This window comes from Monodon monoceros, unplaced genomic scaffold (assembly GCF_005190385.1).
Source record: "Monodon monoceros isolate NGI ecotype Baffin Bay Population unplaced genomic scaffold, NGI_Narwhal_1 Super_Scaffold_7, whole genome shotgun sequence".
NCBI lineage: Eukaryota > Metazoa > Chordata > Mammalia > Artiodactyla > Monodontidae > Monodon > Monodon monoceros.
Window position 1 is genome coordinate 60,057,623 of NW_021703784.1, and position 26,175 is coordinate 60,083,797.

The window sequence follows — 26,175 nt, forward strand, 5'->3', positions numbered from 1 at the left end:
TTCCTGTTAGGTTCCTGAGCTCTGCTTAGTCTGTACTTAGTTCATAACAACAATAGTTAACATTGCTAAGGTTTACCATGTCAAGGACTATCTAAGCGCTTCATGTGTATTATTTTATTATCCCTCACAACTTTGTGTGAGATGGATCTTATTATTGTTTTCATCTCACAGAAGAAGAAACTTCTTCTGTGAGATGAAGTCAGGGAGATTAAGAAACAAAGTCATATATTGGTAAGCACCCAGGTCAGGGTTTGAACCCCGGTTCAAACAACACCAGAGCCCAAGTTTTTACCCACTCTTCCGTGCTGCTCTCATAGTGCTATGGAGTTGATTCTCCGTGCCTCTGACCTAGCCTAGCGGTCACACACAGGCTCTCTGTAGAGTCCACACACTGGCTGGGGGTCTTCGTCCATCTCCAGGCTTTGCAAGGTCTCCAGAGTACCCAGGCCCATTGTCACTCTCTTTCCATGGGCTGGATGCTCTGTGCCCTTGCGCAGTAGAGAAATAATATAGTGCAGTGATTAAAAAGCAAGGGCTCTGGGGTCCAATGAACTAGCTTTACCTACAAGTATGATATTGGACACGTTATTTAGCCTTCGTCTGTTTCTGTTTCGTCTTGTGAGAGGGGAACGGTGATAGGTGGTTTTGAGAATGAGGTGGTAACATGTGCATCACACGTGCTCTGCCCAGGCCTGCATCTAGCACCGGCTCCACACCCTGAGCTGCCATTTTGTTTTCAGTGCTGCTATCATCATCATCGTCGAGACCTGCCTCTCGCAAGGCTCAGACGCATACAGGTGGCTTTGAGGCTAAGCAGCCAGTTCTGAATCACTGTATATAAAAATTCACTCTCAATAAGAGACCTCAGGAAAAGAGACCCAGAAAGCAGCTTTCTTTAAAATGAAAATATTTGCTTGAGTGATAGCTGGAGGAACAGCATATGCTGTTATTTGGAAAGTACAAGCACAGTTTGGGGTTTTTTTTTTTTTTTTTTTTTTACATCTTTTTTATTTGTTCTCTAGAAACAGAAATAAGATTTTACCCTTTTTTATGTTAATCAAGTTTATCCTAGAGGCTCTGCTCATTCACATTAAGTAGGATGGAATATGACAGTTTATAATTTAATTTTTTCAGAAAGCTTTTTTAGCATCATTTCCAATTCTGAATTAGAGAGCTTTACCTAAAATATTCCTCCGTGAGGAAATGGATGGTTGTTTGCCATTTGATTTAGAAGAAATCCTCAGATTTTATCATTAGGATTTCTCTTCAGATTTAAGACTTAAATATAACTGGAGCTCTGTCTGATGCTGCCATGGAGTTTGTGCAGTGGTGCAAACTCACGATAAAATCCTTTCAGTACTTCAGTAAGTAGGGCCTTCAGATGGGGTCTCCATTGAAATTGTCTCCTATCTGGTTTGACTCTGCATGTTCATTTTTCTGATCTGGGTTCCATCAATACAGAGTGATAGTACTGTGTTCTTATTAGATTATAGGTCTGAGGACTCTGCCATAATTCTAATGAATTGATGGCAATCATATCACTATAATTATTACAATGTTTATCCTAGGAAAATGTATAAGTAACCTGCATATCAAAAAATAGATTTCATGTAAAGCTAAAAACTGTAGATATCTTCACCACTGATTTGTAGAAACTGGGTAGAAGGAAAAAGAAAACTAAAAAGAGAGAGGGAAGGAATTATCCCTGTAAAATGCATTTTACATTTAGACTTATTCTAGTTTTGGAGTCGTGTGATTAAGTTTTCTCTTCTGATGGCCAAAACCAAGTTTGGTAATATTTGACTACCATAAGAAAACTAAACTCTTCCCAGCTGCATTTGACCTAATACTGATAATTTGCATCATTTCGCATTTCAGACATTCTTATCTAAATTACTGCTGACCTAGTTTTATGGGTTATGTCTGGAAATACACGTCTTTGACTCATGGTCTTTCCATAATAAGAAGGGTGTGGTCTTCTAATTCTTTAGGGTTGTGCTATAAACACACACACACACACACACACACACACACAAAGCCTTTTTACTGACAGAGCGGGTAAAATGAATGAAATTTCCTTGGTGCTCCAGAACATTTTTAACATTCTTTTTTAAGTAGCATTTTTCATACCATATTTGGGGAAAGGGAGGGTACTCTTTGCTGAGATGGCTCTAAACAGTCTGCTCTGCTAGTTATTATTTCTATTCCCTTCTTTCTCATTATGATCTTTACTTTCTCACTGCTGTCACTTTCTTTCTTACTGCTTCCTTCCTGCAGCTGTTATCACTTGTCCCAAAGTTCCCTGGGCACCTGCTCAGCCCAGAGCATACAAAGCTTAGACTCCCAGTTAAGGCCTCCCCGCTGTCATGGCGATTGGCACAGCTTCAGCCATGGCATTTGCATCGGAAGTCCCACTGTCATCTGGCCTCTTCAGCTTGGATATGTGTGGCTCCCACCACCGCCTTTTGGAATGTCCTAAAGATGAGCTTTGCTCCATCTTGTAAGAATGTTTCTGGTCAGGATGACTTTCTTTTGTTCTTCCAAGATCAAGCATGTTTGCATTCTGTTTCTGGTTAGCTCAGTTACTATTAGAATCCTCCAAAATTCCTGTTAATTCCTTTCAATTTGGATGAAATCCCTTTTGTATAATGAATGACCTAATATCCTGGGAATGTGGATTTTTTTTTTAGAACTTTTCAATACCAGAACATTTTAGAGGTCTCCAAATATATGAGAGGACTCCAAATATATGAAAATCCCTGGATCCTCAAAATAGAAGGAACCTTGAAAGGCCATCTAATCCATTTCCTGATTCATGTCCCAAAATGAAAGTTCAATCTGGTTTTTTTTTTTTTTAAGTCTTCTCACATTTCCTTTAAAATACTTTAGCTTTATAAAAATTTCAATTTCCACACCACAAACTCCTTATCAGGTCTGTTAAGGCCTGTGTAATACTGCCACAGTCTGCTTCTGTCAGGTCTCGGCCTCACCTCCCAGCCAGGCCACCATGTGGCACAAACCCAGAGGACCCTGTTAACATGGACTCAGTTAAGAGGCCTTATCCGGAAAAGCTCATCACATTCCATCTACTCTAGCTTCTCTCTTGGTTCCTTCAGTATCCCTGACTTTTCCTGCCTTGGTACCTTCACACATGCTGTTCCCTCAGCCTGGAATGCTTTTCCTTTTCCTTCGCCATGCCAGGCTCCTTTGCAGCCTTAATGTCCCTGCTAAAGTGTCACCTCCTCAGAAAGGTCTCCCTCACCACCCTATCTGAAGTATGTGTTCTTTCCTCCACTCCCTCCCACTCTTTATTTTCCCACAAGTTGCCTTACTTTCACTTCTTCACAGGATTAAAATCTACTTCTAACTCTACGATTGTTTGTTTATTGCCTATACCCCCCTCTAGACTATGAGTTCTGTGAGTTCAAAGACCATATCTGCTCTGCTTCTCCCTGTATATCTAACCCCTAGTGCAGCCTCTGGCACATAGTGGAATTTTTCATGAATGACTGACAGAGTACATTTGTCAATATCAGGCCACTTTCCTCGTGTTCTGCTGACAAAAATGGCAAAGCGCAGAAGTATAAACTGAGTAGAGCGTGTAATGGTGTGAAGCCAATGGAAGGTCACTTGTCCCAGCCCTCACATTCATCAGAGCCTTACATTTAGACTTTTGAGCTTGTCTCTGAATTAAACAATCCTTAGAGTCACAGAAATACTCTGAGAGAATTGAAAGAAGAAAACAATTTGAGTCTTCTAAATTTGAGTCCCATTACTGGCCACAACTCCGGTAAGTGGCCCACTAGGATTAAGTGCTGCAATTACTCTAGGAGAAGCACAGTTTTATTAAGCTATATATTTTTATATGTTGAGAGCATTGGTTAGATGTAAACATTTAAAACATAATTTTTTGAATTACTCTTTCAGTTATTTCTTCAGATTTTAATGAACTGACAGCTTCAAGAATGGAAGTTGCCTAGACCTCTCTCAACTTCCATGAGACCCTGAAACCAGGTGTAAATGTGTATTTTCTCTACTGAGATTTAATGATCAGAAACTATTATGTCCATGGCATTTATATATTTACTCTAGACACACGTATTAAACATTTGCTATGTGCAAAGTTCTGTGTTATGTGCTGGTAGTAAAGAGGGAGAAAGGTTATAGCCCTGGCCTTGAAAGGGGAAATACACAAAAGAGCACCAGTTACACATATTAAAGTGCAGATGTTCTCTAGAAGATTAATCTGGCAAGAGTGTATAAGATGCGTGGGGTGGGGTGAAGACTGGATATAGGGATCCGGTTCAGACCTGTGATGGTGAGGGCCTGAACTCAATTGGAAGCAGTGGGAATGGAAAGAGGCATGAGATGTGAGCTACTTTAGAGAAAGTGTTGGTGGACATAGGCTCATTTTAGTAACGGGATAAAATATTCGACGATGACACCAAGGTTTCATCCTTTTTTAACTTGGGGGAGGGTGGGAGCAGGACATGCTTCAGTGTATCCAGCTGCACTTAACCCCGCACCTCCACGGTCCGAGGCCTGATGCCTGCATCTCCATTATCTCACTCACTCTTAAAGGCCTCCGAATCCCAAAACCAAGAAAGCCTCAGATTCCCATTTCCTCCTGCCTTTGTAGTCAGTTAACTGTGTCTGTCTATCTGCTACTCCCCCTTCTTCTGTCTGTTGGTGGTTCAGAACAACCCAGCCCTCTCCTCTCCATCACAAGGGAAGATTCCAAGAAGGCCTATTTCTCCTGTTTCCAAATTTCCCTGTCGTGACTCGAACTTTGTAAAGAAATCTGTCATGGTTCTGAAGTCACAATGTCCTTCTGTCTTTGGACCCCCTGAAGCCTTGTAAACACTGGTGCCCCAAACCAGGGAAGGGATAGGCCAAGTTTCCCCTCTGAGATGGGCTCACTGAGATGAGAGAGGGTAGAAGAGTGTACACTTGTCCATGGTTGCAGGGGAAGTCCAGCGATGGGAGGGATGCTGGAGGTTCTGAGCTCTGGTTCTTAATAGCGCCTGGAATGGAAGATATGGGCATGTATGAGGTGAAAGCTGCTGGGATAGAAGAGCTGAAGGTCCTATCCTGCTGGAGAGCTGGGAGCCAAGAGGAAAACTTAGTTAATTTCCCTGTTGAGGTCTAGAGCATCAGCTGGGAGGCTGAGGCCAGGTTAAGTAGGTAGGCTTGGCTCAAGTGCTGTCTCATCCGTGACAATTTCCCTAGCCAGAGGCCTTCCTCTCTCCCTCTCCCTAACCTCCGGTCAGTTCTTATCCCCCTCTGCCCTGATTTATAGTCAGTGTATGACTATCTACTCCTGGCAAGGCACTTCCTTGAAAGCAGTGACTAGGCTTTGCCCCTCTGTCTCTTCCACCCTACCTGACCCCTTGCTTCACACATTCAAATTTGTTGAATTGCAGTAATGTCCTCTTTCTTAAGATCCAGTGGAGGTAGTTGGCTTCCAGACACCTAGTTGGTCTTGAAGGTGTACTTTTAGTATTTAAATTGCACCACTGACTAACTAGATAGCACTCAGAATGGCCCATCGTAGGTGGGAACTGACTCCAGACTCAAGTAGGGCCCTTGTTTGAATCCAGCCTGGAGAGAAGAATCAACGGCAGAAGAAGCTGGAGCTGGTACCAGCCACTTATGGCCTCTGCATATGGCTGGATACTTGCTGCTCCCTGCCAGACCTTTCTGCCCAGAGATCCCAATAGAGCAGGATTAAAGCTCTATTCTAGCATTACAGAGGTTCAACATCTAGGCAGGAGACGGATCTGGCTGTACTAGTCCAGAGAACCAGTTGTAGGTGCCTAACAGCCTTCCCCTGACTCTCTTCCTCCCCCCTGAAAAATCAGAAGATCCAGAGAAAACATAAGATGGTGGGTTTCTCTGTAAGAAATTTAAATCCCACGAGAGAAACATTCACACCACACAGTTTTTGCACATGTGGGAATGTGTGTATCTGGGTGTGGACTGTGTTGGCTGTGACAGGTTCAAGTGACAGCCCTGTGCTTGTGCTCTTGTTGTACCATGTGGGTGATGAGTAGTCGGGAGGGTATTTTAGGATGAAGAGGAATGTTTGGCATCACAGCATCTGTATGACAAGGGAGAATAATTTCAAACACGTTTCGGGGCCTCTTAATCCCATTTTTATGTCTTTATTTCATAAAGTAGTCTTAAGAAAGGAAAAGAAGGCAAACTGATATTTACTCTGCCTCTTCAACTATTTACCAACCCCTCAGAGACAGCTTGACTGTTCCCTTTCACCTTCTGGTGGAGAGAGGCTATTTTAATTAAGGTTATTGAGAGGCTACACAAAATACAATATAATGGCTCTGAACTCTGAGCTAAAAACAAACAAAAATAACCTTAAAGACAACTTTGTATGTAATGACTACTTCTCTCAGTTTGTGAAGACCCACACAAGGTAAGGCAAAGAGAATTTCAGGGAAACTTTTAACCCAGACCAATAAGTTTATAGGGTGAAGAGTAGATTCGGATAGCAAATATTTAATTTGCAAATATCAGTTTCCAGCCTTCTCTAACTGAATCCCTATATACATTTATAGTAGCTTACCTTTAACTTTTATACCCTCAGTGTTTGTTAAAGAAATACAACCCTTCCTTCTAATCACTAATCACCCATGAGGTTCAGCAGTAGCACAGCCACGGAGCTGGCACTCGCACCTGTCAGAGTCAGCAGAGTCCCCTACAAGCAGACACATCCTGTGACGTACATTTCCAGAAGAGCAAAAACTGTGTTCTCATAATGAAATGATTTGATTTGACCCAGTAAGAATAGGCAGCCTTAGTAGGCTAAAAGCCAGTGACAGGAAATTCTGTGTAATTTAGAGGAAGATCCATTCTTTTTCAGATAACACCTAGCTAACTATTTCAGTTTCAGGATGATACTGTATATCAAGGCGAATAATTTTATTTTTTAAACCAGTTTGTACAAATCTTTACCTCCCACCAGCTGAATAAGCTTCTTTAATGGCATATTAGGCAGTTTAGAAAGTGCATTAAACCTTTAAAGCTCCGAGGTCACATGTAAGTAAGTTCATTTCCTGATGCCAGGCCTCAATTTTGAGCTTCAAGCCTTGGGGAGCAGCTTACTTGCATTGATGAGCATTTTGAATATAGGCCAAAAAAAGCCCACGGGTCTCAGCTTTTAACAGTGTGTTTATCAGTCTACCTACATCCCAGGCGCAAGTTTCTGAAAGACCTGGAGCTAATGAGGTTGTAACTTTGTTCCCTCTTGCTCTTCACTCAAGGCATAATTCAATCCGAAGACAACTCAACCTGTCAAACCCAGACTTCAATATCCAACAGCTTCAAAAACAGGAACAGTTGACTGGAATTGGTCGAATTAAACCGGAGTTATATAAGCAGAGGTCACTGGATAATGAGGATGGGAAAAGGAGTAACAGCAAAGCCTGTGGGAAGCTGAACTTCATTTTAAAATATGACTGTGACTTAGAGCAACTCATAGTGAAGATTCACAAAGCTGTCAATTTGCCCGCCAAGGACTTTTCTGGGACTTCAGATCCTTATGTCAAGATCTATTTGCTTCCCGATCGGAAAACAAAACACCAGACTAAAGTTCACAGAAAGACCCTGAACCCTGTGTTTGATGAAGTGTTTTTGTTTCCGGTTCCCTACAATGACCTTGTAGCCCGGAAGCTTCACTTCTCTGTCTATGACTTTGACAGGTTCTCTCGCCATGACTTAATCGGCCAAGTGGTGGTGGATCACTTCTTAGACTTGGCTGATTTCCCCAGGGAGTGCATCCTTTGGAAGGATATCGAATATGTCACCAATGTAAGTCTAACATTTCTTCATTTTGGTTGGGGGAAGGGCGCTTCTCGGTCAGCATGCAAACAGATTACTTATACCTTATTTTATTTTATTTTGGGGGTGGCAGAGTATAAAATTTATCTCAGTGTACTTAGAGCTGTTGCTTCAAACCTCCTTGTACCTTTCCAGAAACAAGTCTTTCACAATATTCATTTTGCAGTTTCCGAGAATTACTCATGGAAGCAATATTAATAACATTCTCCCTTTTCTACTTTCTAATTCTAAGCAATTCCCTAATAAGCATTAGATATTATCTGTCCTCCTTACCTCATTTTCTTTAGAGCTTTCTTAGGTTGTTTGTCCTAAGTGGATCCTGGCACCCTATTAACTGTTACCTGTAGCTGAGAGCCCGTTGCCTTACTCGCTGAGAGCATTAAGCTCTTGCCATGTTCTCAGGTCAGCTCAGCAGCATTTCCCACGATCAGATCTTCAGCTTTAATCCCAGACGTGAGAATGATTGGGAAGAGTTGGCACCATATTTCTAAATACAGAATCAAAGTTACAAGGAGGTCCGTCTGAAAAGATCTACAGATATTGGCAAAACTAATCTATACAAGGTCAAATCCTACTTAGAGCTCAGGAGAGAGGGCAGAAGTGCTATGTAGTGTTGCCATATACCCATGTTTACATTTAAACACGATATCGCAGCAGTGATGTTTTTACTCCATTTGCATCCTTTTCACTGTCTGCAGAGGTGTATTGATGCTCCTGAAATAGAAAGGAAAATTGGACTATCTTAGGGGACTCTGATATTTTAAGGCCACTTGTTTCGTTTCCCTGTCCAGATTGGCTCAGGCAGCTTTGTTAGCTCATCTTCTGCGGGCGATATCGTTCTCTTTCTCTGTCTTGGCATCCAAGACAGCAAGCACCATCATCCTTACTCTGCTCGGATGATGATCTAGCTTGAGTTTGGAGCCCATTTAGTGAAAGGCTCTCACTCTGCTCAGGAAGAAAACACACAAAATCTCTTCCCAGTGACCAAATACCCGCACTGATACTCTCTCATCTCAGCCACTTTTGTGAACTGGGGACTCACATTCCAAGGGACACCTTCCCTTCACATCCTATGAGATACCAGTGCCAGCTTTGTCCTGCTACTCAGATAAGCAAAGTGGAACATGGAGTTTTGCTGGCCTTTATCATAATGATGAGGAAAGAAAAGAAGGAGCTGGAAAAGGTGCAGAGAACATCAGATGGTGAAACTAAGGTGATATGGGAGATAGGGGAAGGAACAGATCTCTTCAAACTTAAAAGGTTGTGATATCTGTAAACCCAAAAATGGATGCTATGGGTGGCAAGGAGTGTATCCCAAATCCCAATTGCCAAAATCAGAAGGCAGCTTTAGAAGCTTTAAAGAAACAAAATGGGCAGGCTGCTGATATTAAGGGATGAATGGCTCAAGAATGAACTGTCTCACTGGAGTTCTTACCAAGTCCCCTGAGGTACTGCTGGCCCACAGTGATGAGTGTTGGTAGAGAGACGTTGGTCATATCATCTAGTGTGTGACATCATTTTATATTTTTTGACTAATGGATTCCGTAAAATAATAGCTGGAGTGGTCATTAGAAATCTCAGCAGGGATCCTGCTGTGAGTTGCCTTCTAAAGACTTTGTGGAAAGAGTAACACTGAGTGCACAGTGGCTGATAAAAATCTGGATAAGGCTGATCCCTGGTGGGCAGGTCTCTTAGAGCTATTTCCCGTGGGATGAGAATATAGAATGACAGCCTGCAGAGACCTGTTGGCCCTGAGATCACTGCCATTGTAGCACTCTCCTGTGACTATGAGTTTTCCATCCAGTGATGGAGAATCATGGATTTCCACAGAGTTGAGGAGAATGTGAAATTATTTATCAAGGAGGAAAACCAATAAGGCTAAAAGCCTCGAAATTCTCAGTTGTTTCCTCAGGCAAACAATAAATATTCTGAGCATTGATCTAAGCCTTTGGATGGCTAGCAGGAGAAAGGAGGTCCTGAGAATGGAATTACATGTTGTTTCATAATCTGCCGTTAAAAAAAAAATTCCATTTAAAAATTGCTATTTGGGGCTGTTTGTGCTTTTTTGCATGTGACTTTGTACAGAGACTGAAAGTCTGAGATTTACCGAAGTTTCACTTTTGTAATATAGCATATATGTCACACAGTGTATATGCTACACACGTACAGACTAATGAGGGAAATTAAAAGAGTAGTCACGACCCATCCCTCAGCTGAAGAGCAGACTACCGCCAAGTACTTTGCTGATGACCCCTGGGTTGTCCTCCCCTGTCACATTCTCTCGGCCCATTCCTGCCAAGAGGAAACCACTATCCTGAATTTTATTTGTAAGACAATGTATTGTTCAGTTTTGTCTGTTTCTGCTTTTCATAGCTCTTCTTTGACTTCTTTTTTTCAGTCCACGTTGATTTTGACATTTAGCAGTAGAGATGAGTGGAGCTCTGGTTCATGTATTTTCATTACTGTATAAAATTCCATTGTGTTATATACACAAATTAGCTCTCTTGTACTGATGATATTGGGTTGTGATTAGTTTTTTATGATTCTGAGTAATACTGCAGAGAACATTTTTATGCACATCTCCTGGTTCACAGATGCATTAATTTCTCTAGGGTGTAGCCCCGATAGAGGAAAAGTACACGTGTTCAAATTTTCTAGGCAATGCCGAGTTCGTTTTCCACTGTGGCTGTACAAGATGACCCTCCCACTGTGAGGTATGACAGTTACTAATGCTCCACAGTCTCACCAACTCTCGCAGTTGCCGCATTGTTTAATATGTGTGCATGTGCATGCACGTAAAATGGAATATGATTTGTATATTCTTGGCCACCAAGGTTAACCATCTTTTCATATGTTCATTGGTCATTCACATTTCCTTTCTTGCTAAATGTTTGTTCAGCACTTTTTTTTTTTCTATAGTTTTCTTTTTCCTGTTGACTGATATATGTTCTTTATATAGTCTAGATGTAATCCTTTGTTGGTTATGTGTATTGCAAACATAGTCTCTTCATTTATAGCTGTCTTTATACTCACTTGATGATATTTTTGATCAATAGAGGTTCTTACGTTTAATGTAGTAAAATGGATCAATATTTTCTACTGTAACTTAGCACTTTTCTGTCTTGTTCAAGAAATCCTTTCTTACCCTATGTCATAAAGATATTTTTCCTATATTTTCTGTTAGAAGGTTAAAAGTTCTGGGGCTTCCCTGGTGGCACAGTGGTTGAGAGTCCACCTGCCGACGCAGGGGACGTGGGTTCGTGCCCTGGTCTGGGAAGATCCCACATGCCGCGGAGCGGCTAGGCCCGTGAGCCATGGCCGCTGAGCCTGCGCGTCCGGAACCTGTGCTCCGCAACGGGAGAGGCCACAACAGTGAGAGGCCCGCGTACCGCAAAAAACCAAAACAAAACAAAACAAAGTTCCGCCTTTCCTAATTATAATTTTAGTCCACCCAGAATCCAATTACATTGCGAAATGTAATATAGGCATCCTGTATTAGTTTGGGCTGCCATAACCAAGTATATAGACTAGGTGGTTAAAGCACCAGGAATTTATTTCTCACAGTTCTGGAGGCTGAGAAGTCCAAGAGCAAGGTGCTAGCAGATTCAGTTCCTAGTAAGAGCCTCCTTCCTGGCTTGCAGGTAGCTGCCTTCTTGATGTGTCCTCACATGGTGGAGAGACAGAGCTCTGGTCTCTCTTCTTCTTCTTCTTCTAAGGACAATAATCTCATCATGGGGGCCTCACCCTCCTGATGTCATTTAAACCTAATTACCTCCCAGAGGACCCAAATACCATCACACTGGGGCTTAGGGCTTCAACATATGAATTTTGGAGGGGCACAAACATTCAGTCCATAAGACACCCATATTTCTTTTTCTATGTGGATAACCAGTTTTCTGGCATGTCTTCCCAATAATCTGCCGTGTATGCTCTGTCCTGTATAGGTCTCTATATATGAAGAGTCTGTTTCTGGATTCTCTTTTCTATCGATTTTTCTATTTGAGTATCTCTACCAATAGCACTTGTAAATTAGTATCATTCTATGATAAGCTTTAACATCTGGAAGAGAAAATTATCCAGCCTGCTTTTTCTTCAGTTCAGTCTTGGCTTTTACTTGACTTTTCTCATAAATGTTAGAATCAGATTGTCAAATTAAAATTTCTTTCTGGTGTTTGGACTTCTACGAAGTCTATAGATAAATTCAGGGAAATTTTACATCTTCTGTGATATTGAGTCTTTCTATTCATGGTCATAGTGCACGTCTCCATTTATTTAGTTCTCCTTTAAAGTCTTTCATTCAAGGCTTATAATTTTCTACATGAGGATGTCTTTCATGTATTTTGTTAGTTTTATTTCTAGGTATGTTATTTTTTGTTATTTTCAATAGTATCTTTTCTAAAATTGCATTTTCTATTGTTGCTATATAGTTATGCAGTTTAAATTTTATATATTTATCTTCTATTTGGCAATTTTTTTAACTTATTACTTATAATTTATAGATGCTTCTGAATTTTCTTTGTAGATAATCAGTCATGTGAGTTACGATAGTTTTGTTTGTTTTTTATAGTCCGTATACCTTTTATTTTTAATTTAGTGCACAGACTAGGATTTCCCTTACAATGCTCAATAATAATTGTGGTACTAGTCATCCTTGACTTATTCCTTTTAAATGGAATGTCTTTAACATTTCCATTGAATATGATTTTGCTACAGATGTATCATGGTTGTCTTATCATATTAAGAATGTATCCCTCTATTCCTAGTTGACTAAGCCTTTTATTAAATTGTAGTATAGTTGATTAACAGTATTGTGTTAGTTTCAGGTGTACAGCATAGTGATTCAGTTATTTTTTCTGATTATATTCCATTATAGGTGATCACAAGATATTGAATATAATTCCCTGTGCTATACAGTAAATCCTTGTTGCGTATCTGTTTTATGTATAATATTTGTATCTGTTAATTCCATACTCCTGATTTGCCCCCGCTTTGGTAACCATAAGTTTGTTCTCTATGTCTGTGAGTCTGTTTCCATTTTTTATATACATTCAGTTGTATTATTTTTTAGATTCCACATGAGTAATACCATATAGTATTTATCTTTCCCTGTATGACTTCACTAAGTATAATATTTTCTAGGTCCATCCATGTTGCTGCAAATGGAAATATTTCATTATTTTTTAAGGCTGAGTAATAGTCCATTGTATGTTTACCACATCTTCTTAAGCCAGTCATCTGTTGATGGACACTTGGGTTGTTTCCATCTCTTGGTTATTGTAAATAGTGCTGCTATGAGCATAGGGGTGCATGTATCTTTTTGAATTATGGTTTTCATTTTTTCTGGGTATATGCCCAGGAGTGGGATTGCTGGGTCATATAGTAGCTCTACTTTTAGTTTTTTAAGGAACCTCCATACTGTCTTCTATAGTGGCAGCACCAATTTACATTCCTACCAACAGTGTACAAGGGTTCCCTTTGACTCAGCCTTTTTATCACAGACATTCACCTTATCAAATGCTATGCTTGTGAGTTATTGGTTTTTTTTCATTTTAACCTACTATTTTGGTCAATTAGGTTGATCATTTTTCTAATTTTGAGTCAATCTTATATTCTTAGTATGATCCAGACTTGCCTTGATATATTGCCTGTTTTATACGTTGCTGAGTTTGGTTTGCTATTTTGTTTAGCATTTTTTGCATCTGTGCTCATGAGTGATACGTGTAATTTACTTTCTTGTATGGCCCTTATCTGGCTTGGAATCAAGGTAATTCTTGATTTATAAAACTATCTGGGAGAATTTTGGATGCCTCTCATTTGTTCCTGCTCAGGGCCCCTGGAGGCTTTGGGGGTTTTTGTTTATTTCTCTTCAAACTGAAAAGGGCTCCCTTAGTCTCTGGCTTCTGTTTAGTTCAGAAAATAAGGAAGGGGGGAGAGTGAGGTTGGGCTGTTTATTCCCCTAGATGCCTTCATTGGAGTATCCATAGGCTGGCAGTAACCATCAACTGAAAGCCATAGTCCTGAATATGTCTTTATTTTGCTGTTGTTCTTATATTGTTTTTCTGGGTATAAAAATCGGGGTGTGGGGCATAAAACTCTCAGCTACTCTGATTGTAAAACCATCATTGCATAGTTTCCTGACCTTCAGTTGCTTCAGAGAAATCAACGTTTAGTCTAATATTTATTCTTTTGTATGTAATGTTTCTTTTCTTTCTTGCTGCTTTCAAGATCTTGCTTTCCTGTTTAGCGTTTTGTAGTTTAACTATAACATTGATAAGTGGGCATTTATTTTTAGTTACCCTGACTGAGATTTATTGGGTTTCCTGAATCTGAGATTGTGTCCTTTTATCAGTTCTGGAAAAGTCTCAGTCGTTTACTTCTTTCCATTTGTAGAAGTGTTATTTGCTGCATTTTCACATTTGCCTAATATATATTTGATGGCCTCTCTCTTTTTTTTTTTTTTAGCATACTTTCAATTCTTTTTTTTATTTCTTTTACCATTTCATACGTAGGCATTTTTATATTCTGCTGCTTATAATGCCAGTAGCTCTAATCTTTGCATCTCTGATTCTTTTGTTTGAAATTTCCATCAACTCTTACTCATCATGCATTGTTGATTCTTGGGCTTAGTTATTTGTGATTGTGAGCTCATCTAGCTTAGAACTTTATCAGTAGACATTTTCAAGCTTTGAGTTTAAAGTGCATTCCTTCAGAGATGACTTGTGATTTCTTCTACCAGGTGCCTAGGCAAACTACCAACATGGAATAACTTTAAATTTTGAGCTTGAGGGTTTTTGGACAATGAAGTAGGCTGGATATAAACTCCAACTGTGTAAGTACAGGCTTTTATTAATGGTTAGAACCTGGAAGGAGTTATTTTTTCTTGCTTTACCTAGATTAAGTCCAAGACAGGATGTATTTCCAATGTCTACTTATTTAGGCAGAAGTTCTGTTTCGTTTGTCCTTTAAGGATGTGACCCTCAGTCTTGAGGACTCCAACCTTTATGCAGGATTCTCCCTCAGTCCGCTAAAACTCAGGCACTAAGCCACCAGAGATTCACATTTACCTCCATTCAAACTCCAGCTCCACAACTTACTTACCTCTGTAGATTCATGTTTCTCATTGTTTCCGGCACTGAAAAATTCCATTTTTGTTCCATCAGCCCTGCTATGCGTTAAAAAGGATTTTGTAATCTAGTATTTTTACTTGGAACATCCACCCTATGTTTGAAATACTGTGTTCTATATTGCTCAAAGCCTGTTCAAAAGAGCAGTTTTTACTTGTACTAACTAAATAATTATGTATGTATGTACCTATTATTTATTAACATAACTAATAATATATGTTAAATGCCTTGCAGTCGAATACCAGAAAGAGCCTGAAGAGGTCCTGTAATCTAAAATCCTCATTTAGCACATAAAACTGAAGTGGAGGGCCATTAAGAGAGTCAGCCAGGGTCACACAGCTGAATCATGGCCAAACAGGACTTAGGAGTGTTTTTCAACAGCCATTTCAGTCTGTTCATGAAAAGGTGTCTCAAAATTATCATATATGCTGGTTTACTTTTCTTTCCCCTTTTTTTTCCTTGTTAACTTGTACTAAGCTTTTAGATCCCAGCTTAAATGCCCCTTCCTTGGACAACTCTTATATGAGCCCTGGACTAGAATAGGTTTTTCTCGTATATGCATCTGTGATATTCTGTAACTCTATTATTATTCGTAATGCCTTTTTTCTTCCGTATATGTAAAACTTTAAAATGCAAGTTTATTTATTCTTGTTATTATATGAATGATGTATATGTTTTATTTAAAAAATGTTTAGTTGAAGTATGATTGACAAATAACATTACATTAGTTCCAGGTGTACAACATAATGATTTATATTTGTATATATTGTGAAGTGATCAGCATAATAAGTCTAGTTAACATCTGTCACCATACATAGTTACACATTTTTTTCTTGTGTCCTTATACTTCCTAATATGTATTTGTTCAATTTTCTTTCTTCCCTATTAGACAGTTCTGTGAGTGCAGAGACCTTACCAGCTTGTTCATTACTCTGGGCTTAGCCTCTAGAATTGTGTCTGGAAGTGAAAATAATTAATAAATACTTGCTAAATAAAATTAAGTTCCTCATGAGGGGCTAATTTGGTGAGGCTCTAGGGACTGGTTTGGTTGGGGGGGTGTTATGCGGAGCTGAATCTATTAACTAATTTTTAAAATTTTGTTCGTTATTTCTCTAAGGAGATTATGAGTTTTATAAATGTTAGCAGTCAAATAAAAATTAATCCTCACACCTTCCTATGAAGGAACAAAGAGGCAATTATTGAGTGTAAGACCGATAGTTTAATTAAACCTCTCAACTATTGAAGCCAGATCCATCAATAATAATATATAATGCATTTCTGTGGGATGTATATCAGTCAACAAGAGAGGAGATAGTATCTGGGGGAAGGTCCCAGTTGTGAGGGCATGAGTTTAGTGGTCTGGGTGAATGTTGGCTGTCGTGCCTATGCTCTTGGCAGTTTTAGTCCCCTCCACTCATCACTGGCTCCCTGGCAAACAGGCCCTGAGCACTTCAGGAATTTCTCTCCATGGACCACTTAGAAACTGGTTCTGAGACTTTCTCTAGGACCTCTGATCATCTCAGCTAGACTCTGCTTTGGAGGAGATGCCAGAGTTCTCACGCGGTAACAGTAGAAATCACATTCCCTCTATGCCAGTATTGATCCCAGTTCATAAAAGGGAAGGGTACAATTTGCAGCAGCATAGACTTTCTTTTAATATTATGAATTTTAAAACCTTGCATTTCCATGAAAATTAGACTTTGTGAGCTGTTTGCAATATTTTGCAGTGGTCGATTTAGGAATTTCCCTGTTCTGTCTTCCAGGGCCCTGGGGCCATTTCTAGACCTGATAAAGGTGGATCCCTGGAACCACTCAGGGGAAGATAAAAGTATTCAGGGAAGCCCAGGATGCTTGCTTTTCGCAGTTGAATGAACGTGGGACAGGCGGTCTCCTGACTGAAGAATTTTATTCATTTAATCCTGTTTCGTTCCCTTATGCCTTGAGTCCTGAGTTGTTATCGTATGATTTTATGGCTTTGTCACATTCAGTGGTGTTCTGGTAGATGTGTCAGCAACTGGCTGGGGGTGGGGGATAGGAGGGGGACCTGATTCGTAGCATTTGCTTGTTTCCATGGTGTAAATACTCGCAGAAGGGCTGATTTCAACCTACCGATATAATATCACTGAAGGTGGGGCTGGCCAAAGGTTCTCACGTTGGCTCTGGCAAGCAAGTGCCTCTGATCAGAGCCTCCTCCAGTAACACTGCGTGTAGTGCTGAAGACACTAAGGCTGACTGGTCCTGAGGAACCAACAATTCGAAAAACCCCATGGAAAGCTCTGGTTTCCAGCTGACAACAGAGAAGCCAGCTTCCTTCTATAATGTGGATGTGGGTGGACTTCAGCCATCACTGGGGTCTAATGAGCTGTCTTCATGAGAGCCCACTGAATCCCACCCTACTGTTTTTCCCATTCATGATCCCTCAGACATGTTATCCCCTGGACGTTTAGATTATTCAGAGGGAGTGAAAAGGGGTAGAACTGCAGAACAGAACGTCTGAAGGAAGGGATCAATAAAACTACAGGTCTCTGAAAAATTGACTTTGATAGCTTTTATTGTAGTGTAAGTGCCAGGACAATGCATTTGCTTTTTTTTTTTGCGGTACGCGGGCCTCTCACTGTTGTGGCTTCTCCCATCGCGGAGCACAGGCTCCGGACGCGCAGACTCAGCGGCCATGGCTCACGGGCCCAGCCGCTCCGCGGCATGTGGGATCTTCCCGGACCGGGGCACGAACCCGCGTCCCCTGCATTGGCAGGCGGACTCTCAACCACTGCGCCACCAGGGAAGCCCTGCATTTGCTTTTTTACTTATTTATTTTGGGCTCTACTGGGTCTTCGTTGCTGCGCTCAGGCTTTCTCTAGTTGTGGTACGCGGGGGCTACTCTTAGTTGTGGTGCGCGGGCTTCTTATTGCGGTGGCTTCTCTTGTTACGGAGCACGGGCTCTACGTGCGTGGAATTCAGTAGTTGTGACACGCAGGCTCAGTAGTTGTGGCCTGTGGTCTCTAGAGCGCAGTCTTAGTAGTTGTGGCGCACGGGCTTAGTTGCTCCACGGAATGTGGGATCTTCCTAGACCAGGGCTCGAACCTGGGTCCCCTGCATTGGCAGGTGGATTCTTAACCCCTATGCCACCAGGGAAGTCCCGCATTTGCTTTTTAAAGTGAAATGTATGACATATACAAGAGTATATGTAATGCATATGTGTTACAGAACCAAACTTGGGTCCACTCGCCCCATGTGCAATAAAGCCAATCTACTGACACCAGTTTGTGGTGAAGGAAAGTGCAATGTTTATTGCAGGGCACCCAGTGTGAGGCCAAGCAGGGAGAACTGGCAGCTCATGCTCAAAAAGCCAGAACTCCCCAATGGCTTTTAGGGAAGTGTATTTAAAGGCAACATTAGGGGTGAGGGTTGCAGGGTGCCTGATCAGCTTGTGGACATTCTTCTGATTGGTTGGTGGTGGGATAACAGGGTGGTATTTGGGGAGTTAACGTCATCAACCTTCTGGTTCCAACCTGTCTGGAATCTCCATGCTTGTGGTCAGCATGCAGATAACTTCTTCTACCTGGTAGGGGTTTTATTATCTGCAAAACAACTCAAGGATATGGTAAAATATTGTCTATAGCCCTTAAAGAGGAACTAAACGTCCTTAACTTTGTTTTATGGCTAAACTATGATGATTCTGCCTTGTTTGACTTTTTCTTTGTTTCTGCATTTTCTTACTTCTCTGATTAAATTTGCTATTTGGATTCAGGGAAGGCCTAGGAGGCTAAAGGTTTTGTACAAACAAGAGGAGGAGGACATGTTGTGGGGGGAGGTCTGTCCCTGGGGAGGCCCCACAGGGTCCTGCTTGGTTCATATGTATGATTGAAAAACAATAACAAAACGTGTATCTGTCAGTCCAGAGCTTAGCTGAAGAAAGATAACATTATCAGTCTCTTTGAAGCTCCCTGTGTACCCCTCCTCTGTCCCCAAACTCTGCTGCCCAGGTAATCAATATATTGAATTTCATATCTATAATTCTGTTGTTTCTAAGTCATTTTACCACATAAGAATAGTTTGTTCAATTTTGCCTATTTTTGAAGTTTATGTGAAAAAATTATATTTTATGTATTCTTCTGCAAACTTTTACATTCAATATTATGTGTATTGAATCACTTACTTTCACCTACATACTGTAGTTCTTTTTTTTTTTTGGCAGGGTGTTTTAGCATTTCATTGAGTAGTGTACGATAATTACTTATCTGGTCTCTAGTCAGTGGTTATCTGAATTAATTTTTTTTCTAGTTTAGAAAATGCGGCTATATGTGTATGTTCTGTACATTTCTCCTGGTAAATATGTGCAAGAATTTCTCTAAGGTGTGTACCTGGGAATGGAGTTGCTAGATCAAAAAAACGATATTTCTTTTTTAATGCAGTTTTTAAAGGTTACACTCCATTTACAGTTACTAAGAAACATTGGCCATATTCCCCACGCTGCACAATATATCCCAGCAGCAGTACGTGAGCCCGTCTTAGTCTCCATTCTCTCCAACATTTGGTATTGCTACATACTCTAATATGGTGACCACAGATTCTTTTGAGTTTTGTACATTGACAGTTATACCATGCATGAATAAGTAGTTTTGTTTTTCTCTATTTTCCTTTTTGATTCTTTTGGCTTCTCCCCTCATCCTGCTTTTTGCTGGCGTTATTACATTTATCAGGACTTCTAATACAAAGGCCACTATAATAATTCTTGGCTTGTTCTGATCTTAAAAGGAATGCTTTGAATTTTCACCACTAAGTAGGACATTGCCTATAGACTTTGAAAACCTGAATGGATATTGAATTTTATCATATGATTTTTCTGTGTTTATTGAAATGATCATATGTTTTGCTTCTTTTATCTTTTAATGTGATGAATTACATTGCTTTATTTTCTGATTTTGGTGAGAACTTGTGTTCCTGGGATAAATCCTACTTGTTCATGATGTAGTTTTTTCGTCTGCATGAATATACATGAATGTGTGTGTGTGTATTCACCTGTTTGGTTTATTAATATTTTGTTAAAGATTTTACAACTAAATTCATAAGTGAGATCAGCCTCTGATTTTATTTTATTGTTCTCTCTTCATCTGGTTTCATCATCTGAATGAGTGATGGAGCATTTTCTCTCTTCCTAGTCTCTTGAAATAATCTTTTCCTTCAATGTTTAGTAGAATCGACCCACACAACTTTCTGGGTCAGGTGTTTACTTTGGGGGAAAATGATTCCATTCCTTTGATGGCTATAGCAGGATACAAGTTTTCTCTTTCTTTATGCATTGATTTTGGTGATACAGATTATTTTAGAAATTTGCTTATTTCATCTGTGGCTTAAATATGTGGACTTGAAATTCTTCATAATCTTTTCTAATCTTTTTACTTTCTGCCTCATCTGTAGTTATGTCCTTTTCTCATTTCTAATACTAATGCGTGATCTTTTCCTATTTGTTCCTGTTCTCTTTTTCTTTGATCAGTGCCATTGGAGGTTTGTCAATTTTATTCGTCTTTTCAAAGGACCACTTTTAGTTTTGTTGAGTCGATTTAAATTTTGTTTTTTACTTCTTTTTTTTGACTGTATGATTTTTTTTCTCTTTTTAGTTTTTGGTTTATTCAGTTATTTCTAATTTCTTATATCTTTAGGTTAGTAATTTTAAGTCTCTTTAAACTTTTTTTAAACCACCTTATTGAGTTATGATTGACATGTAAGAAGCTGTACATATTTAATGTATATAACTTGATAAGTTTGGGGATAAGTATACCCTCATGAAACTATCACCACCATCAAAGCCATTGACATATCTATTACCTCCAAAGTTTCCTCCTGCTCCCTTTGTTATTATTATTAATATTACTATTATCATTATTTTGGTGTGGTAAGAACATTGACATAAGATCTACCCTCTTGGCAAGTTTTAAGTATACAAAATAATGTTATTAGCTGTAGGCACAATGCTGTATAGTAGATCTCCAGAAATTATTAATCTTGCATAACTGAAGCTTTAAATTTGCATGTGAGGCTATAACTTGCCCTTGAAGTACTGCTTTAGCTGTATGTCAGCAAATTTTGATATTTATTACTTTCATATCATTCTGATCTAAGTGTTTTGTAATATCACATACAATCTTTTTCTTTGATCTATATGTTACTGAAAGGTGTATCTTAAAATTTTACGTTATATAGTTTTTAAAAAATGTTAGTGCTCTAACTTAATTGGAATGTGATCAGATAATATAGACTATATTTTACAGATTATTTGATATATGTTGAGATTTGCATTATGTTATCTTCCACTTCAGTTTTTATAAATGTGTTGTATGTGCTTGAAAAGATCATGCGTTATTGACAGCCATATCTTGATTGACATTTTTTGTCAGGCTAATGTATCAGTTAAGGAGTGTTCTCATTTCATTCTTTTACATGTAGCTCTCCAGTTTTCCCAGCATCACTTACTGAAGAGACTGTCTTTTCTCCATTGTATGTTTTTGCCTCTTTGTCATAGATTAGGTGACCATAGGTGCATGGGTTTATCTCTGGACTTTCTATCCTGTTCCATTGATCTATATTTCCAGTTTTGTGCCAGTACCATACTGTTTTGATTACTGTAGCTTTGTAGTACAGTCTGAAGCCCTCTAGGTCTGTTTTTTCCCACTATTATGTTTATTGTTGTTGAAATTTTCATGTAATTTGTCTTTACTTATTTATTTTTTTAACATCTTTATTGGAGTATAATTGCTTTACAATGGTGTGTTAGTTTCTGCTGTATAACAAAGTGAATCAGGTATATATATACATATATCCCCATATCTCCTACCTCTTGCGTCTCCCTCCCACCCTCCCTACCCCACCTCTCTAGGTGGACACAAAGCACCGAGCTGATCTCCCTGTGTTATGTGGCTGCTTCCCACTAGCTATCTATTTTACATTTGGTAGTGTATATATGTCCATGCCACTATCTCACTTCATCCCAGCTTACCATTCCCCCTCCCCATGTCTTCAGGTCCATTCTCTACATCTGCATCTTTCTTCCTGTCCTGCCCCTAGGTTTTTCAGAACCTTTGTTTTTTTTTTTTTTTTTTTTTTAGATTCCATATGTATGCATTAGCATACAGTGTTTGCTTTTCTCTTTCTGACTTATTTCACTCTGTATGACAGTCTCCGGGTCCATCTACCTCACTACAAATAACTCAGTTTCGTTTCTCTTTATGGCTGAGTAATATTCCATTGTATATATGTGCCACATCTTCTTTATCCATTCATCTGTTGATGGACACTTAGGTTGCTTCCATGTCCTGGCTATTGTAAATAGTCCAGCTCCGTTTTTCTTTCTCAAGATTGCTTTGGGTATTCAGGGTCTTTTGTGTTTACATACAGATTGTAAAATTTTTTGTTCTAATTCTGTGAAAAATGCCATTGGTAATTTGATAGGGATTGTATTGAATCTGTAGATTGCTTTGGAGAGTATAGTCATTTTGATAATATTGATTCTTCCAATCCAAGAACATGGTGTATCTCTCCATCTCTTTGCATCATCTTTGACTTCTTTCATCAATATCTTATAGTTTTCTGACTACAGGTCTAGGTTTATTCCTAGGTATTTTATTCTTTTTGTTGCTGTGGTAAATGGGATTGTTTCCTTAATTTCTCTTTCTGATCTTTCGTTGTTAGTGTATAGGAATGCAAGAGATTTCTGTGTATTATTTTTGTGTCCTGCAACTTCACCAAACTCACTGATGAACTCTACTAGTGTTCTGGTAGCAACTTTAGGATTTTCTATGTATAATGTCATGTCATCTGCAAACAATGACAGTTTTACTTCTTCTGTTCCAATTTGGATTCCTTTTATTTCTTTTTCTTCTCTGATTCCGTGGCTAGGACTTCCAAACCTATGTTGAATAAAAATGGCAAGAGTGGACATCCTTTTCTTGTTCCTGATCTTAGAGGAAATGCTTTCAGTTTTTCACCATTGAGAATGATGTTTGCTTTGGGTTTGTCATATACGGCCCTTATTATTGGGTTGGCCAAGAAGTTCGTTCGGGATTTTCCTGTAATATGAAAAACCCGAACGAACTTTTTGGCCAACCCAGTATGTTGGGGTAGGTTCCCTCTGTGCCCATTTTCTGGAGAGTTTTTATCACAGGTGGGTATTGAAATTCGTCAGAATCTTTTTCTGCATCTATTGAGATGTTTATATGGTTGCCATCAGTTTGTTAATGTGACATATCACGTTGACTGATGTGTGGATATTGAAAAATCCTTGTATCCCTGTTCAACTAAGTGTTATTCAGCCTAGAAGTCCTACTACGCTTAGCCCCTCACCTCATTAAGCAAGCCCTTCCTAGATCTACCCAGAACAGATTAGGTGTCCCTTGTGTGCTCTTAAAGTTTCCTCTTTGTTCCTCTTCATAGCAGTTATCACATTTGATTGTGATTGTGTGTTTATCCCACTAGACCAGATACTCCTTCAGGGCAGTCTGTGACTGAACCCTCAGTCCTTAACCTAAGAGTTGGCTGTTAAATGCATTTTGAGTGAAAGAATGAATGAATGAAGAAAGCTCTAATACAGTGTGTGTCTTTAATAGGATTCTCTAGAAGCAGAGGCTGAGAGGATTCTTGTGCAGTGATTTGTTGGGGGACTGCTCTCAAGTGAAATCTGTAAGGAAGGAAAGGGGAGCAGGATAGGAAAAGAGGGGAGTTTGGTTAAAGCCTGTCCTGAGCCTAATCCCATAACTGTGGAACATGAAAGGTACCATGGAGGTAGCCCACCCTGAGACAAGGGGGCTGCCTTTTAACCCTGGACTAGTTTGTCACTGGCTGCAGGCCACCCCTGGGTAGAGGGTATAACTTACCAGTCATTTAAGATGGCTCCCATCAGCTGGGGAGAATTCCTTCAAGAAGGATGCAACCATGAGCTGTGGGCAGCCAACACTCACAGCAGCTAAGGATTGGGTGCACCGGCCTGGTAAAGGGGATCTAGGCAGGACTGCAGTGTGATACAACAGAACAATGGGAAAAGGGCTTATGGAGACACAGGAGAGATGCTGACTCACGTGACCTCTGAGATGTAAGGGAATGAAGAAGGAGAGAAAGGACTCTCTTCCTCCTCCACTACCCCAACCCTATACACTCCTTTCCCAGCCAAGAGTCTGCTTGCTGCCTCTGTGTGGGTACCAAAGGCAGGTGTCTGCATAGCCAGCCAGGTGCTCCTGAGAGGGAGGCTGGAGTGGGCTCCACTTGGTCCCTGTTTACATAGATATATCCACAGTGAATACATTTGGACAGCACAGTTCGATGAAAAAATCTGCAAGCCTGAACATCTGAAGGAGAACAGAGTTGTCAAGGACAGCAATTTCATCTCTGAAGAAAGGTGAGGCTAGTCAGGTAGAATGTCCCCTGGGACCATTTTTAATAATCTTCTACCTGTGGAAGCATTATTGTCCAAAATAGTGACCCAGTTTCCTGACAGAAAGCCTTGTCCCATGGATTGGCATTTGCTTGCTTAGAAAATGAGTTTTGAGCCTTTGGAGAATCCAAGTAGTCTGTGGTATTTACAATACAGCCTTACTGTCCAGTAGTTAAGTGTAGTCTAATTCTGACAGATGGCTTCAAGGGAAATTTTCTTTCAGATTGGATTATGCTTCCATGTCTAAATGCTCTAATTAAGGGGAGTGTATAAACATAGTGGGGAGCGAAAGGGAGGGAAGGTAGACTGTTCCTTAGGAAGCTGTTTTGGAAAATGGCCACGTTTGCAATCTTTATCTTCCTAGCCCCACACGCGCAGCTACACTGAGAATCTAGGCCACTGCTTTGCTAAAAGCATGGTAGTGCTGGATCAATGGTCCGCTTTCAGCAAGGAGCCCTCACTTAATTTCCTACGAGGTCCTGTCCCTCTAGCCTCATTTCCATCGGGTTTTACCTTTTGTTAACTGTCATGTTAACTAACTTTGTAACTATCTTGGGGTGTAATTTCCAGAATAATTTTATCATTAACGTGAATAGGACTAAATTTTTTATTTTTTTATTTTTATTATTTTTTTTTTGCGGTACGTGGGCCTCTCATTGTTGTGGCCTCTCCCGTTGCGGAGTACAGGCTCCGGACGCGCAGGCTCAGCGGCCATGGCTCACGGGCCCAGCCGCTCCGCGGCATGTGGGATCCTCCCGGACCAGGGCACGAACCTGTGTCCCCTGCATCGGCAGGTGGACTCTCAACCGCTGCGCCACCAGGGAAGCCCAGGACTAAATTTTTAAAACCCCAATTGATCTATCAATTCAGTTGTGTTAAACGTTGCTAACCATTCTTTTATAAGTCTAATACTTTAGTTTTAAAATATTTAATACTTAAGATTCTACTCTATTACCTTTCTCTTTTTTCCTTTTTTTTCTTTTTTAATTTTTTCTTTTTCTCTTTTCCTTTGTTTTTTTTTCTATTATCTTTCTTAATTCTTACCAATTTGAGACCTAAGTAGCTATAGGAAAAGTCTACTTGGCTGTCAGATACAGAAGGATGGATATTGCATGAGTGGGTTGAGAAAAATCTAATCTGGAAGTCAGGGAGTGAGTTCTGGGTTAGGAAGTGAGTTCCAGTTCTGTCTCTATCATTTATCCAACAAATGTTTTTGAATACCTACTGTGTGCCAGGCAATGTGCTAGGCGTTGAGTACGTATGGTCCCTACTCTCTTAGGTCCTGAGAGATGGGAATGTGGGAAGAAGGGACGGATAGTAAACAGAAATTTTCCCAGATAATTATTTACATGTGTGGTTGGTACTATGCAGGAGACATAGGTGAGTACTACTTTTAAGACCTAACCTAGCCTGGTGCATCAAAAAAGGATGCTTGGAAGAGATAACATTGAAGTTGAGGCTAAAGGAAGGATAGGAGTTGACCTGGAGGAGAGGAAAGTTCTAGGCAAAAGGAAGTGGTATGTGCAGAGGTCCTGAGACAGAAACAATTTTGGCAAGTTCCAGGAGCAGAAAGCACAGAGTGGTTAAAATTGGGGAAACAAGATGGAAAATAGACCAGAACTCAGGAAGGAGCAAGATATTAAGTAGGGTCTTATAGGCAAGAATAAGTCTTTGGGTCCTGATTTTATGAGTCATTTTTGAAAGATTTTGAAGAGTGACACAAATAGATTTATGTTCTTAAAAGATCGCTCTGGCTGCGGTGCAGAGAATGGA

General features: G+C 40.0%; 1 protein-coding gene across 2 annotated transcripts in view; it reads left to right on the forward strand.

Moving 5' to 3' along the window:
• Nucleotides 1–26,175, forward strand: part of SYT9 (synaptotagmin 9) — a 184,010-nt gene that overhangs the window by 59,564 nt on the left and 98,271 nt on the right. For both annotated transcript variants that reach the window (XM_029208564.1, XM_029208563.1), the window contains exon 3: nt 7,281–7,827. In XM_029208564.1, coding sequence (XP_029064397.1) covers nt 7,281–7,827 — 547 coding nt within the window. The remainder of the gene's footprint in view (nt 1–7,280; nt 7,828–26,175) is intronic.